Source organism: Pristiophorus japonicus, unplaced genomic scaffold, assembly GCF_044704955.1.
Source record: "Pristiophorus japonicus isolate sPriJap1 unplaced genomic scaffold, sPriJap1.hap1 HAP1_SCAFFOLD_1006, whole genome shotgun sequence".
NCBI classification, from domain to species: domain Eukaryota; kingdom Metazoa; phylum Chordata; class Chondrichthyes; family Pristiophoridae; genus Pristiophorus; species Pristiophorus japonicus.
In genome coordinates this window covers 74,487-86,774 of record NW_027250657.1, presented here as the reverse complement: position 1 = coordinate 86,774, position 12,288 = coordinate 74,487, and the positions used below count along the sequence as shown (strand labels likewise).

Below are 12,288 nucleotides of genomic sequence, written 5' to 3'. Positions count from 1 at the left end.
CTGACACTGGGAGGGGGGGGAGAGGGGGAGGGGGGTACTGACACTGGGAGGGGGAGAGGGGGAGGGGGTACTGACACTGGGAGGGGGAGAGGGGGAGGGGGTACTGACACTGGGAGGGGAGGGGGAGGGGGTACTGACACTGGGAGGGGAGGGGGAGGGGGTACTGACACTGGGAGGGGAGGGGGAGGGGGTACTGACACTGGGATGGGGAGAGGGGGAGGGGGTACTGACACTGGGAGGGGGGAGAGGGGGAGGGGGTACTGACACTGGGAGGGGAGAGGGGGAGGGGGTACTGACACTGGGAGGGGGAGGGGGTACTGACACTGGGAGGGGAGGGGGAGGGGGTACTGACACTGGGAGGGGGAGAGGGGGAGGGGGTACTGACACTGGGAGGGGGAGAGGGGGAGGGGGTACTGACACTGGGAGAGGGGGAGAGGGGGAGGGGGTACTGACACTGGGAGAGGGGGGAGAGGGGGAGGGGGTACTGACACTGGGAGGGGGAGAGGGGGAGGGGGTACTGACACTGGGAGGGGGGAGTGGGGGAGGGGTACTGACACTGGGAGGGGGAGAGGGGGAGGGGGTACTGACACTGGGAGGGGGAGAGGGAGGGGGAGGGGGTACTGACACTGGGAGGGGGAGAGGGAGGGGGAGGGGGTACTGACACTGGGAGGGGGCAGGGGGAGGGGGTACTGACACTGGGAGGGGGAGAGGGGGAGGGGGTACTGACACTGGGAGGGGGGAGAGGGGGAGGGGGTACTGACACTGGGAGGGGGAGAGGGGGAGGGGGTACTGACACTGGGAGGGGGAGAGGGGGAGGGGGTACTGACACTGGGAGGGGAGGGGGAGGGGGTACTGACACTGGGAGGGGGAGAGGGGGAGGGGTACTGACACTGGGAGGGGGAGAGGGGGAGGGGGTACTGACACTGGGAGGGGAGGGGGAGGGGGTACTGACGCTGGGAGGGGGAGGGGGTACTGACGCTGGGAGGGGGAGAGGGGGAGGTGTACTGGCCCTGGGAGTGGGGGGAGGGGTACTGACCCTGGGAGGAGGAGAGGGGGAGGGGTACTGGCCCTGGGAGGGGGGGGAGGGGTACTGACCCTGGGAGGGCGAGGGGGAGGGGTACCGATGCTGGGAGGGGGAGGGGGTACTGGCCCTGGGAGTGGGGGGAGGGGTACTGACGCTGGGAGGGCGAGGGGGAGGGGTACTGACCCTGGGAGGAGGAGAGGGGGAGGGGTACTGGCCCTGGGAGGGGGGGGAGGGGTACTGACCCTGGGAGGGCGAGGGGGAGGGGTACTGATGCTGGGAGGGGGAGGGGGTACTGACCCTGGGAGGGGAGGGGTGCTGGCCCTGGGAGGGGGGGGGGGGTACTGATGCTGGGAGGGGGAGGGGGTACTGACCCTGGGAGGGGAGGGGTGCTGGCCCTGGGAGGGGGGGAGGGGTACTGACCCTGGGAGGGGGAGGGGCCAGCGCAATGTCACCTGACCAATACTGGGGCACAAAGGGTTAAATTAGGAGAACAAGTTGCACAGACTGGGCTCATGTTCCCTCGCGTGTAGGGAGGGAAAGCGAGGGAGGGAAGAAAGGAGGGGGGAAAGAGATGGAGGGGACAGGGGAGAAGGAAAGAGAGGGAGGGAAAGAGAGAAAATGATAGGGAGGGAAAGAGAGAGAATGAGAGGGAGGGAAAGAGAGAGAATGAGAGGGAGGGAAAGAGAGAGAATGAGAGGGAGGGAAAGAGAGAGAATGAGAGGGAGGGAAAGAGAGAGAATGAGAGGGCAGGACAGAATGCGAGAGGGTGTGAAGGAGCAGTAGAGAATGAGGGTGTAAGATTAGGATTACAGGCACACACACATCCCCAGAGTGTGTCCGGATTGTGAGAGATTTTATTGAAGGGCGACAGACACAGGGTAGTACGTTCGGTGGGGATCGGGATAGACAGACAACCCGTGACCGTTCAGTGTGATGTACCGCCCCAGAGCGGATCGAAACAACCAGACGGGCACACGAGGGGCAGAGCGGGGGTCTCGGGGGGGAGGGGCAGAGCGGGGGTCTTAGGGAGGAGGGGCAGAGCGGGGGTCTCGGGGTGGGAGGTGACAGAGCGGGGGGTCTCGGGGGAGAGGGGCAGAGCGGGGGTCTCGGGGTGGGGGGGGAAACAGAGCGGGGGGTCTCGGGGGGGAGGTGACAGAGCGGGGGTCTAGGGGGGAGGGGCAGAGCGGGGGGTCTCGGGGGGGAGGGGCAGAGCGGGGGTCTCGGGGTGGGGGGGGGGAACAGAGCGGGGGATCTCGGGGGGGTCTTCCAGCTGCTAGAGGTACTCCAGCACCGATCCACCTCAAGAGGCTGACAGCTGAACAAGGTGTTGGACCGCGGACAACATGGACCCATCTCAAGGAGGAACACAAGAACATAAGAAATAGGAGCCTGACTATATCCCTTGGCATATTTTTTGTGTCCTCCTCACAACTTGCTTTTCCTCCCATCTTTGTATCGTCAGCAAACTTGGCTACGTTACACTCAGTCCCTTCTTCTAAGTCGTTAATATAGATTGTAAATAGTTGGGGTCCCAGCACTGATCCCTGCGGCACCCCACTAGTCACTGATTGCCAACCCGAGAATGACCCATTTATCCCGACTCTCTGTTCTCTGTTAGTTAACCAATCCTCTATCCATGCTAATATATTACCCCCAACCCCGTGAACTTTTATCTTGTGCAGTTACCTTTTATGTGGCACTTTGTCAAATGTCTTCTGGAAATCCAAATACACCACATCCACTGGTTCCCCCTTTTCCACCCTGTTCGTTACATCCTCAAAGAACTCCAGCACCTTTGTCAAACAGCATTTCGTCAAGCCGGAAGCCTCCACTCCTAACTGCCTGTATTCCCGCCGGGTCATCTGCTTTAATAATTTATTTTGATGGGCTGGTGTCAATCATCTTTACCCATTCGATCGTCCAATTACCAGGGGAGAGGGTATCATAAGACCGTCAGAACTAGGAGCAGGAGTCGGCCATTCGGCCCCTCGAGCCTGCTCCGCCATTTAATACCATCATGGCTGATCCAATCATGGACTCAGCTCCACTTCCCCGCCCGCTCCCCATAACCTTCACTCCCTTATCGCTCAAAAATCTGTCTATCTCCCCCTTAAATATATTCAATGACCCAGCCTCCACAGCTCTCTGGGGCAGAGAATTCCACAGATTTACAACCCTCTGAGAGAAGAAATTCCTCCTCATCTCAGTTTTAAATGGGCGGCCCCTTATTCTAAGACCATGCCCCCTAGTTCTAGTCTCCCCCATCAGTGGGAACATCCTCTCTGCATCCACCTTGTCGAGCCCCCTCATAATCTGATACGTTTCGATAAGATCACCTCTCATTCTTCTGAACTCCAATGAGTAGAGGCCCAACCTACTCAACCTTTCCTCATAAGTCAACCCCCTCATCTCCGGAATCAACCGAGTGAACCTTCTCTGAACTGCCTCCAAAGGAAATATATCCTTTCGTAAATACGGAGAGCAAAACTGCACGCAGTACTCCAGGTGTGGCCTCACCAATACCCTGTATAACTGGAGCAAGACTTCCCTGCTTTTATACTCCATCCCCTTTGCAATAAAGGCCAAGATACCATTGGCCCTTCCTGATCACTTGCTGTACCTGCAGACTATCCTTTTGTGTTTCATGTACAAGTAACCCCCAGGTCCCTCTGTACTGCGGCACTTTGCAATCTTTCTCCATTTAAATAATAACTTGCTTTTCTATTATTTCTGCCATTATCGGTGGCAGCCCACTCCCTTCCCGCTGAGCTCAGCTTCTCCCCTAACTTCTCTGCTCGATGTCTTGTTATATTTCTCCAAGATAGCTTATCGTCTGACTGACACCAGGCACTTCCAAGGGCATCTTGTTTATTCCACCTCTCCGTGTTATCCTCCTTTATCACCCCAAGCATGTCTGGGCCTTCATTCGTATCAGATCTCAGCTGACATTCCTTTAGCCAGCACTCAGCTGCTGGGTTGTGTAACGTATTTAAGAATTCATGGCAACACATTACGAATCATCAGAATCATCATAGGCTGCCTTACTTCCACGCTGAAAACGGATGAGTTCCCAGGTGTTTCAATGATATTCCAGATCCTGAACTCCCGGTGCGTGGATTGTTTTAACGTGGGGTGACCGATGCACACCAGCCAGCAGTGCTGACGGTCTTGCTACAGCGACTGCGCCGAATTCCGGGCCGGGCCACCGCAAGCTACTCCCGCTGCTTAAGTAATCTTACGGGCTAGTTGGTTGACTAGCAAAAAGTTTAACAATCACACGACACATTACCGGTTCAACCACCGGGCTCACAACCACCTGCCCCATCGTGGATTCCCCCGAACCCAACTGGCCGGGGTTTTATTGAGTCTTGTGAACATCACGTGACTAAGCCACTCTCAACTCAACAGCTCTACAACTATTTTAAGTTGAAACATCAATACAAATGTCCCCTTATTAAAGGGGCACCAAAACCGACACATTAAACAAATTAAACTTTGGACCTTAAACAAATCAAATTTAGAATGTGGTTGCCGGGGGTGTGATGATGCACTCCAGTCCCTCCGGCGCCCACCTCTGGCGGAAGGCCGCGAGCGTACCGGTGGACACCGCGTGCTCCATCTCCAGGGACACCCTGGCTCGGATGTAACCGCGGGAGAGAGGCAGGCAGTCGGGGCTGAACGACTCCCCTCGGCCTGGACCGGCTGATGGTCCCCCCTTGGCCGTGCCCAGGAGCAGGCCCCACGAGGAGGCCCTCGGACCTGCCCGCTCCCCTCCGCACAGGGTGCCCGAAGATCAGGAGCGTGGGACTGAAGTGCAGCCAGAATTTGAGGAGCGGCCCAGTCAGATATTGGAAGAGGGGGCTGCAACCTCACAGACCGAACCCACACGTGGAACACGGACTCCTCCAGACCGCAGAAATTGCAGGCGGCCCGGGAGCCCGTGAACCGACTGAAAAACCGATTGCACGGGACTGTCCCGTGCACCACCCTCCAGGCCAAGTCCCAGATAAATAGAGGGAGGGACTCCCGCGTAGAGAGCACCCCCCCCATCGGGGACCCCCGCCTCCTCCGGACGGCAAGATGGTACGCCACGGGCGTGTCCGGACGGCAGGCGAGGATGGCGAGGTGGAGAGTGTGCAGGAGCAGCCCGTACAGGAAACCCCTCCCTCCGCGCAGAACCGAAAGGCACGGAGGGGATTTCCCCCCTCGAGGAGGCTCGAGTCGTGAGGCGCCGGCTCCCGAGGGAGGTTCCGGGGCTTTGGCGCCGATGAGGAATTCAACAGCTGTACAAACCTGTGAGCATCCTCACAGGGACATACATTACAGATCGCAAAGCCTGTTTTTCACAGCTTTATCGTCCCTCGGGAACTTTTTAGGATTTCTTTGGATTTAAAACCAGACTTTGAGATTTAAAGGTTACATTACAGGGAGAGGGAAATAGAGGGAGGGAGAGGGAGAGGGAAAGAGGGAGGGAGAGAGAGAGGGAAAGAGGGAGGGAGAGAGAGAGGGAAAGAGGGAGAGGGAAAGAGGGAGAGGGAAAGAGGGAGGGAGAGAGAGAGGGAAAGAGGGAGGGAGAGAGAGAGGGAAAGAAGGAGGGTAAGAGAGGGAGGGAAAGGGAGAGGGAGAAAGAGAGGGAAAGAGGGAGGGAGAGAGAGAGGGAAAGAGGGAGGGTAAGAGAGGGAGGGAAAGAGGGAGGGAGAGAGAGAGGGAAAGAGGGAGGGAGAGAGAGAGGGAAAGAGGGAGGGAGAGAGAGAGGGAAAGAGGGAGGGAGAGAGAGAGGGAAAGAGGGAGGGTAAGAGAGGGAGGGAAAGGGAGAGGGAAAGAGGGAGGGAAAGGGAGAGGGAAAGAGGGAGAGAGAAAGAGGGAGAGGGAAAGAGGGAGGGAGAGAGAGAGAGGGAAAGGGAAAGGGAGAGGGAAAGAGAGGGAGGGAAAGAGGGAGAGGGAGAGGGAAAGAGGGAGGGAAAGAGAGGGAGGGAAAGGGAGAGGGAAAGAGAGGGAGGGAGAGAGAGAGGGAAAGAGGGAGGGGAAAAAGGGTGGGGAAGAGGGAGGGAGGGGAAGAGGGAGACAGAGAGCAGAGACGGGCCAAAGTGAGAGAGCTAAAGTGATGTAGTTGGAGAGAGGGGGAATGAAAACGAGGGAGAGAGAGGTTGAAAGGATGACGGAGGGGAGAGACGGAGGGAAGGTTGTGAAGGAGTTACCCTGAAGTGCTGTCGCTCTGGCAGAACCTAACCCCCACCTTAAATATTCTCTCCTCCCTTCTCAGGTACTCGCCTTCCAAACGTTGGCATATCGACACAATAATGAGAGTTCTGACCACAGTAAGTACCCGACTACTTTACACTCATTTCAACGCTGACCAACATTGTTCTCCCGGTTAAGCAACGCCTCGCTCGTAAAATTCTCATCCTTGTTTACACATCCCTCCATGGCCCTCGCCCCTCCCTATCTCTGTAACCCCCTCCAGCCCCTACACCCCTCCCTATCTCTGTAACCTCCTCCAGCCCCTACACCCCTCCCTATCTCTGTACCCTCCTCCAGTCCCTACACCCCTCCCTATCTCTGTAACCCCCTCCAGCCCCTACACCCCTCCCTATCTCTGTAACCTCCTCCAGTCCCTACACCCCTCCCTATCTCTGTAACCTCCTCCAGCCCCTACACCCCTCCCTATCTCTGTAACCCCCTCCAGTCCCTACACCCCTCCCTATCTCTGTAACCTCCTCCAGTCCCTACACCCCTCCCTATCTCTGTAACCCCCTCCAGCCCCTACACCCCTCCCCTATCTCGGTAACCTCCTCCAGTCCCTACACCCCTCCCTATCTCTGTAATCCCCTCCAGCCCCTACACCCCTTCCTATCTCTGTAACCCCCTCCAGCCCCTACACCCCTCCCTATCTCTGTAACCCCCTCCAGCCCCTACACTCCTCCCTATCTCTGTAACCCCCTCCAGCCCCTACACACCTCCCTATCTCTGTAACCTCCTCCAGCCCCTACACCCCTCCCTATCTCTGTAACCTCCTCCAGTCCCTACACCCCTCCCTATCTCTGTAACCTCCTCCAGTCCCTACACCCCTCCCTATCTCTGTAACCTCCTCCAGCCCCCTACACCCCTCCCTATCTCTGTAACCTCCTCCAGCCCCTTCACCCCTCTCTATCTCTGTAAACCCCCCCCGAGATCTCTGCACTCCTCTAATTCTGCCCTCCTGACCATCCCTGATTATAATCGCTCCACCATCGGTGGCCGTGCCTTCTGTTGCCTGGGCCCCAAGCTCTGGAACTCCCTCCCTAAACCTCTCTACCTCTCTACCTCTCTTTCCTCCTATAAAACACTCCTTAAAACCGACCTCTTTGACCGAGCTTTTGGTCACCTGTCCTAATATCTCTTTATCATCACAGGCAGTCCCTCGGAGTCGAGGAAGACTTGCCTCCACTCTAACAGTGAGTTCTCAGGTGACTGAACAGTCCAATACGGGAGCCACAGTCCCTGTCACAGGTGGGACAGACAGTGGTTGAGGGAAGGGGAGGGTGGGACTGGTTTGCCGCACGCTCCTTCCGCTGCCTGCGCTTGCTTTCTGCACGCTCTCGGCGACGAGACTCGAGGTGCTCAGCGCCCTCCCGGATGCACTTCCTCCACTTAGGGGCGGACTGGTCTTTGGGCCCAGGGACTCCCAGGTGTCGGTGGGGATGTTGCACTTTATCAGGGTGGGCTTTGAGGGTGGTCCCTTGTAACGTTTCCTCTGCCCACCCTGGGGCTCGCTTGCCGTGAAGGAGTTCCGAGTAGAGCGCTTGCTTTGGGAGTCTCGTGTCTGGGGGCCATGCGGACAATGTGGCCCTGCCCAGCGGAGCTGGTCGAGTGTGTGGTCAGTGCTTCGATGCTGGGGATGTTGGGCCTGGTCGAGGACGCTAACGTTGGTGCGTCTGTCCTCCCGGGGGATTTGCAGGATCTTGCGGAGACAGTGTTGGTGGTATTTCTCCAGCGACTTGAGGTGTCTGCTGTACATGGTCCGTGTCTCTGAGCCATACAGGAGGGCGGGTATCACTACAGCCCTGTAGACCGTGAGCTTGGTGGTGGATTTGAGGGCCTGGTCTTCGAACACTCTCTTCCTCAGCCGGCCGAAGGCTGCACTGGCGCACTGGAGGCGGTGTTGGATCTCGTCGCCAATGTCTACCCTTGGTGATAAGAGGCTCCCGAGGTATGGGAAATGGTCCACGGTGTCCAGGGCCGGGCCGTGGATCTTGATGACTGGGGGGCAGTGCTGTGTGCATATCTCCTTAAGCAGCTCGGTGTCAAATGTCGTTTGATAGTCGCGCATGTGAAGCACCTGGGGACATTTTCCAACATTAAAGGCGCTGTTATAACATACAAGTTGCTTTGGTTGTTGAGTAAACTTGATTCAACTCCCAAGCCTGGAGGGTGAAAGGTCACAGGCCGACCCACTGACCAACCCGATCCCCCATTCGAGAGACAGAGATGACCTTTAACCCCCCCCCCTCAGTCTGGCGACTGGATTTGACCCCAGGGTCCCCAGAGGTCATATTCCAACTAATTAACGGTACAGTGAATCACAGAATGATCGAATAACACAGGGCAGAAGCTGGCCATTCGGCCCATCGAGCCCATGTTGGCTCGTCCAAAGATCAATTCAGTCAGTCCCCCGCCCCCCCCCCCCCCGCTCTTTCCCCATATCCCTGCAATGTTCTTCTCCTCCGAGTATTTATCCAACTCCCTATTGAAGGCTAGGATTGGATCTTTATCCAGCACCCTATCAGGCCGTGCATTCCAGATCCCAGCCACTCGCTGGGTAAAAAGGCTTTTCCTCAAGTCACCTCTGAGGGCCTTAAATCGCTTCCCTCTTGTTATCGACCCCTTCCGCCTCTGGAAACAGTTCCTGCTTATTTACTCGCTCTAAACCCCTTCATGACATTAAACACCTCGATCAAATCTCTTCGTAGCCTTCTCTGCTCCAACCCCAGCTTCCCCAGTCCATCCACGTCACTGAAGGCCCTCATCCCTGGCACAGTTATACGTGTGGACTTGTATTTGCTCTGTACAGCCACCAGAGGGCTCATTCCCCGGAGTCCCAAGGGATCCCATAATCCCTTGGGAGCACAGGTATTTAAGGAGGCTTCACAGGTTGGAGAGGCACTCTGGAGACCTGCAATAAAAGACTACGGTCAGACAAATACTGAAGAATTATGGAAGTGACGTGGACATTGTTTTTTGAAAAAGCATTTTTTTTGGAATGGATTTTACATTTAAACCATTTGACCGCTGCTGATAGAAACATAGAAACATAGAAAATAGGTGCAGGAGTAGGCCATTCAGTCCTTCTAGCCTGCACCGCCATTCAATGAGTTCATGGCTGAACATGAAACTTCAGTACCCCATTCCTGCTTTCTCACCATACCCCTTGATCCCCCGAGTAGTAAGGACTACATCTAACTCCCTTTTGAATATATTTAGTGAATTGGCCTCAACTACTTTCTGCGGTAGAGAATTCCACAGGTTCACCACTCTCTGGGTGAAGAAGTTTCTCCTCATCTCGGTCCTAAATGGCCTACCCCTTATCCTTAGATTGTGACCCCTGGTTCTGGACTTCCCCAACATCAGGAACATTCTTCCTGTCTAAACCCGTCAGAATTTTAAACGTTTCTATGAGATCCCCTCTCATTCTTCTGAACTCCAGTGAATACAAGCCCAGTTGATCCAGTCTTTCTTGATAGGTCAGTCCCACCATCCCGGGAATCAGTCTGGTGAACCTTCGCTGCACTCCCTCAATAGCAAGAATGCCCTTCCTCAAGTTAGGAGACCAAAACTGTACACAATACTCCAGGTGTGGCCTCACCAAGGCCCTGTACAATTGTAGCAACACCTCCCTGCCCCTGTACTCAAATCCCTTCGCTATGAAGGCCAACATGCCATTTGCTTTCTTAACCGCCTGCTGTACCTGCATGCCAACCTTCAATGACTGATGTACCATGACACCCAGGTCTCGTTGCACCTCCCCTTTTCCTAATCTGTCACCATTCAGATAATAGTCTGTCTCTCTGTTTTTACCACCAAAGTGGATAACCTCACATTTATCCACATTATACTTCATCTGCCATGCATTTGCCCACTCACCTAACCTATCCAAGTCACTCTGCAGCCTCATAGCATCCTCCTCGCAGCTCACACTGCCACCCAACTTAGTGTCATCTGCAAATTTGGAGATACTACATTTAATCCCCTCGTCTAAATCATTAATGTACAGTGTAAACAGCTGGGGCCCCAGCACAGAACCTTGCGGTACCCCACTAGTCACTGCCTGTCATTCTGAAAAGTCCCCATTTACTCCTACTCTTTGCTTCCTGTCTGATAATACAATACAAGTCCGCTCTTAACGTGCCTCTTTGAATTTTATGCATGGAGGTCGATTTTTTTAATGCTTTTTAAAAAAACAATGTCCACTTCACTTCCATAATTCTTCAGTATTTGTCTGACCTTAGTCTTTTATTGCAGGTCTCCAGAGTGCCTCTCCAACCTGTGAAGCCTCCTTAAATACCTGTGCTCCCAAGGGATTATGGGATTCCTTGGGACTCCGGGGAATGAGCCCCCTGCTGGCTGTTACTTTGAGCTCACAGTGTTCAGCCTGACTCTTTCTCCATACACAGCAGATACCATTCCAGTCAATCCCCTGTGCACCCCCTCTCCAAAGTGTTCACATCCTCCCTAAAGCCCAGAATTACACACAGTACTCCAGCTGGAACATAAGAACATAAGAATTAGGACCAGGAGTAGGCCATCTAGCCCCTCGAGCCTGCTCCGCCATTCAACAAGATCATGGCTGATCTGGCCGTGGACTCAGCTCCACTTACCCGCCCGCTCCCCGTAACCCTTAATTCCCTTATTGGTTAAAAATCTATCTATCTGTGACTTGAATACATTCAATGAGCTAGCCTCAACTGCTTCCTTGGGCAGAGAATTCCACAGATTCACAATCCTCTGGGAGAAGAAATTCCTTCTCAACGCGGTTTTAAATTGGCTCCCCCGTATTTTGAGGCTGTGCCCCCTGGTTCTAGTCTCCCCGACCAGTGGAAACAACCTCTCTGCCTCTATCTTGTCTATCCCTTTCATTATTTTAAATGTTTCTATAAGATCACCCCTCATCCTTCTGAACTCCAACGAGTAAAAATCCAGTCTACTCAACCTATCATCATAAGGTAACCCCCTCATCTCCGGAATCAGCCTAGTGAATCATCTCTGTACCCCCTCCAAAGCTAGTATATCCTTCCTTAAGTAAGGTGGCCAAAACTGCACGCAGTACTCCAGGTGCGGCCTCACCAATACCCTGTACAGTTGCAGCAGGACCTCCCTGCTTTTGTACTCCATCCCTCTCGCAATGAAGGCCAACATTGCATTCGCCTTCCTGATTACCTGCTGCACCTGCAAACTAACTTTTTGGGATTCATGCACAAGGACCCCCAGGTCCCTCTGCACCACAGCATGTTGTAATTTCTCCCCATTCAAATAATATTCCCTTTTACTGTTTTTTTTTCCCCAAGGTGGATGACCTCACATTTTCCGACATTGTATTCCATTTGCCAAACCTTAGCCCATTCGCTTAACCTATCCAAATCTCTTCGCTGAACCAGTGTTTTATACAGGTTTAGCATAACTTCCTGCCTTTTGTGCTCGATGTCTCTATTTATAGAAGCCCCCCGATCCCAGACGCTTTGTTAACCTGCCCTGCCATTTGTGCATCAACACCCCCAGGTCTCTCTGTTCCTGCACCCCCTTTAAAATTGTACCATTTAAGAAATAGGAGCAGGAGTCGGCCATTCGGCCCCTCGAGCCTGCTCCGCCATTCGATGAGATCACGGCTGATCTTCTACCTCAACTCCACTTTCCCGCCCGATCCCTCGATTCCCCTCAATATCCAAAAATCTATCGACCTCAGCCTTGAACATACTCAAGGACTGAGCCTCCATTGCCCTCTGGGGCAGAGAATTCCAAAGATTCACCCACCCCCTCTCTGAGTGAAGAAATTCCTCTTTTTCTCCGTCCTAAATGGCCGAGCCCTTATCCTGAGACTGTGTGACCCCCTGGTTCTAGGCTCCCCAACCCCGGGGGAAACATCCTCCCTGCATCTACCCTGTCAAGCCCTGTAAGAATTGTGTGTGTTTCAATGAGATCGCCTCTCATTCTTCTAAACTCTAGAGAATATCGGCCTAGTCTACTCAATCTCTCCTCATAGGGCAATCCCCCCCATCCCAGGAATCAGTCTG

General features: G+C 54.7%; 1 protein-coding gene across 1 annotated transcript in view; it reads left to right on the top strand.

Annotated features, from left to right (window-relative positions):
* LOC139241255 (AP-1 complex subunit gamma-1-like) overlaps positions 1-12,288 on the top strand; it is an 88,085-nt gene that overhangs the window by 45,649 nt on the left and 30,148 nt on the right. The window contains exon 10 of the mRNA XM_070869907.1: positions 6,288-6,342. Within this exon, the coding sequence (XP_070726008.1) occupies positions 6,288-6,342 (55 nt within the window). The remainder of the gene's footprint in view (positions 1-6,287; positions 6,343-12,288) is intronic.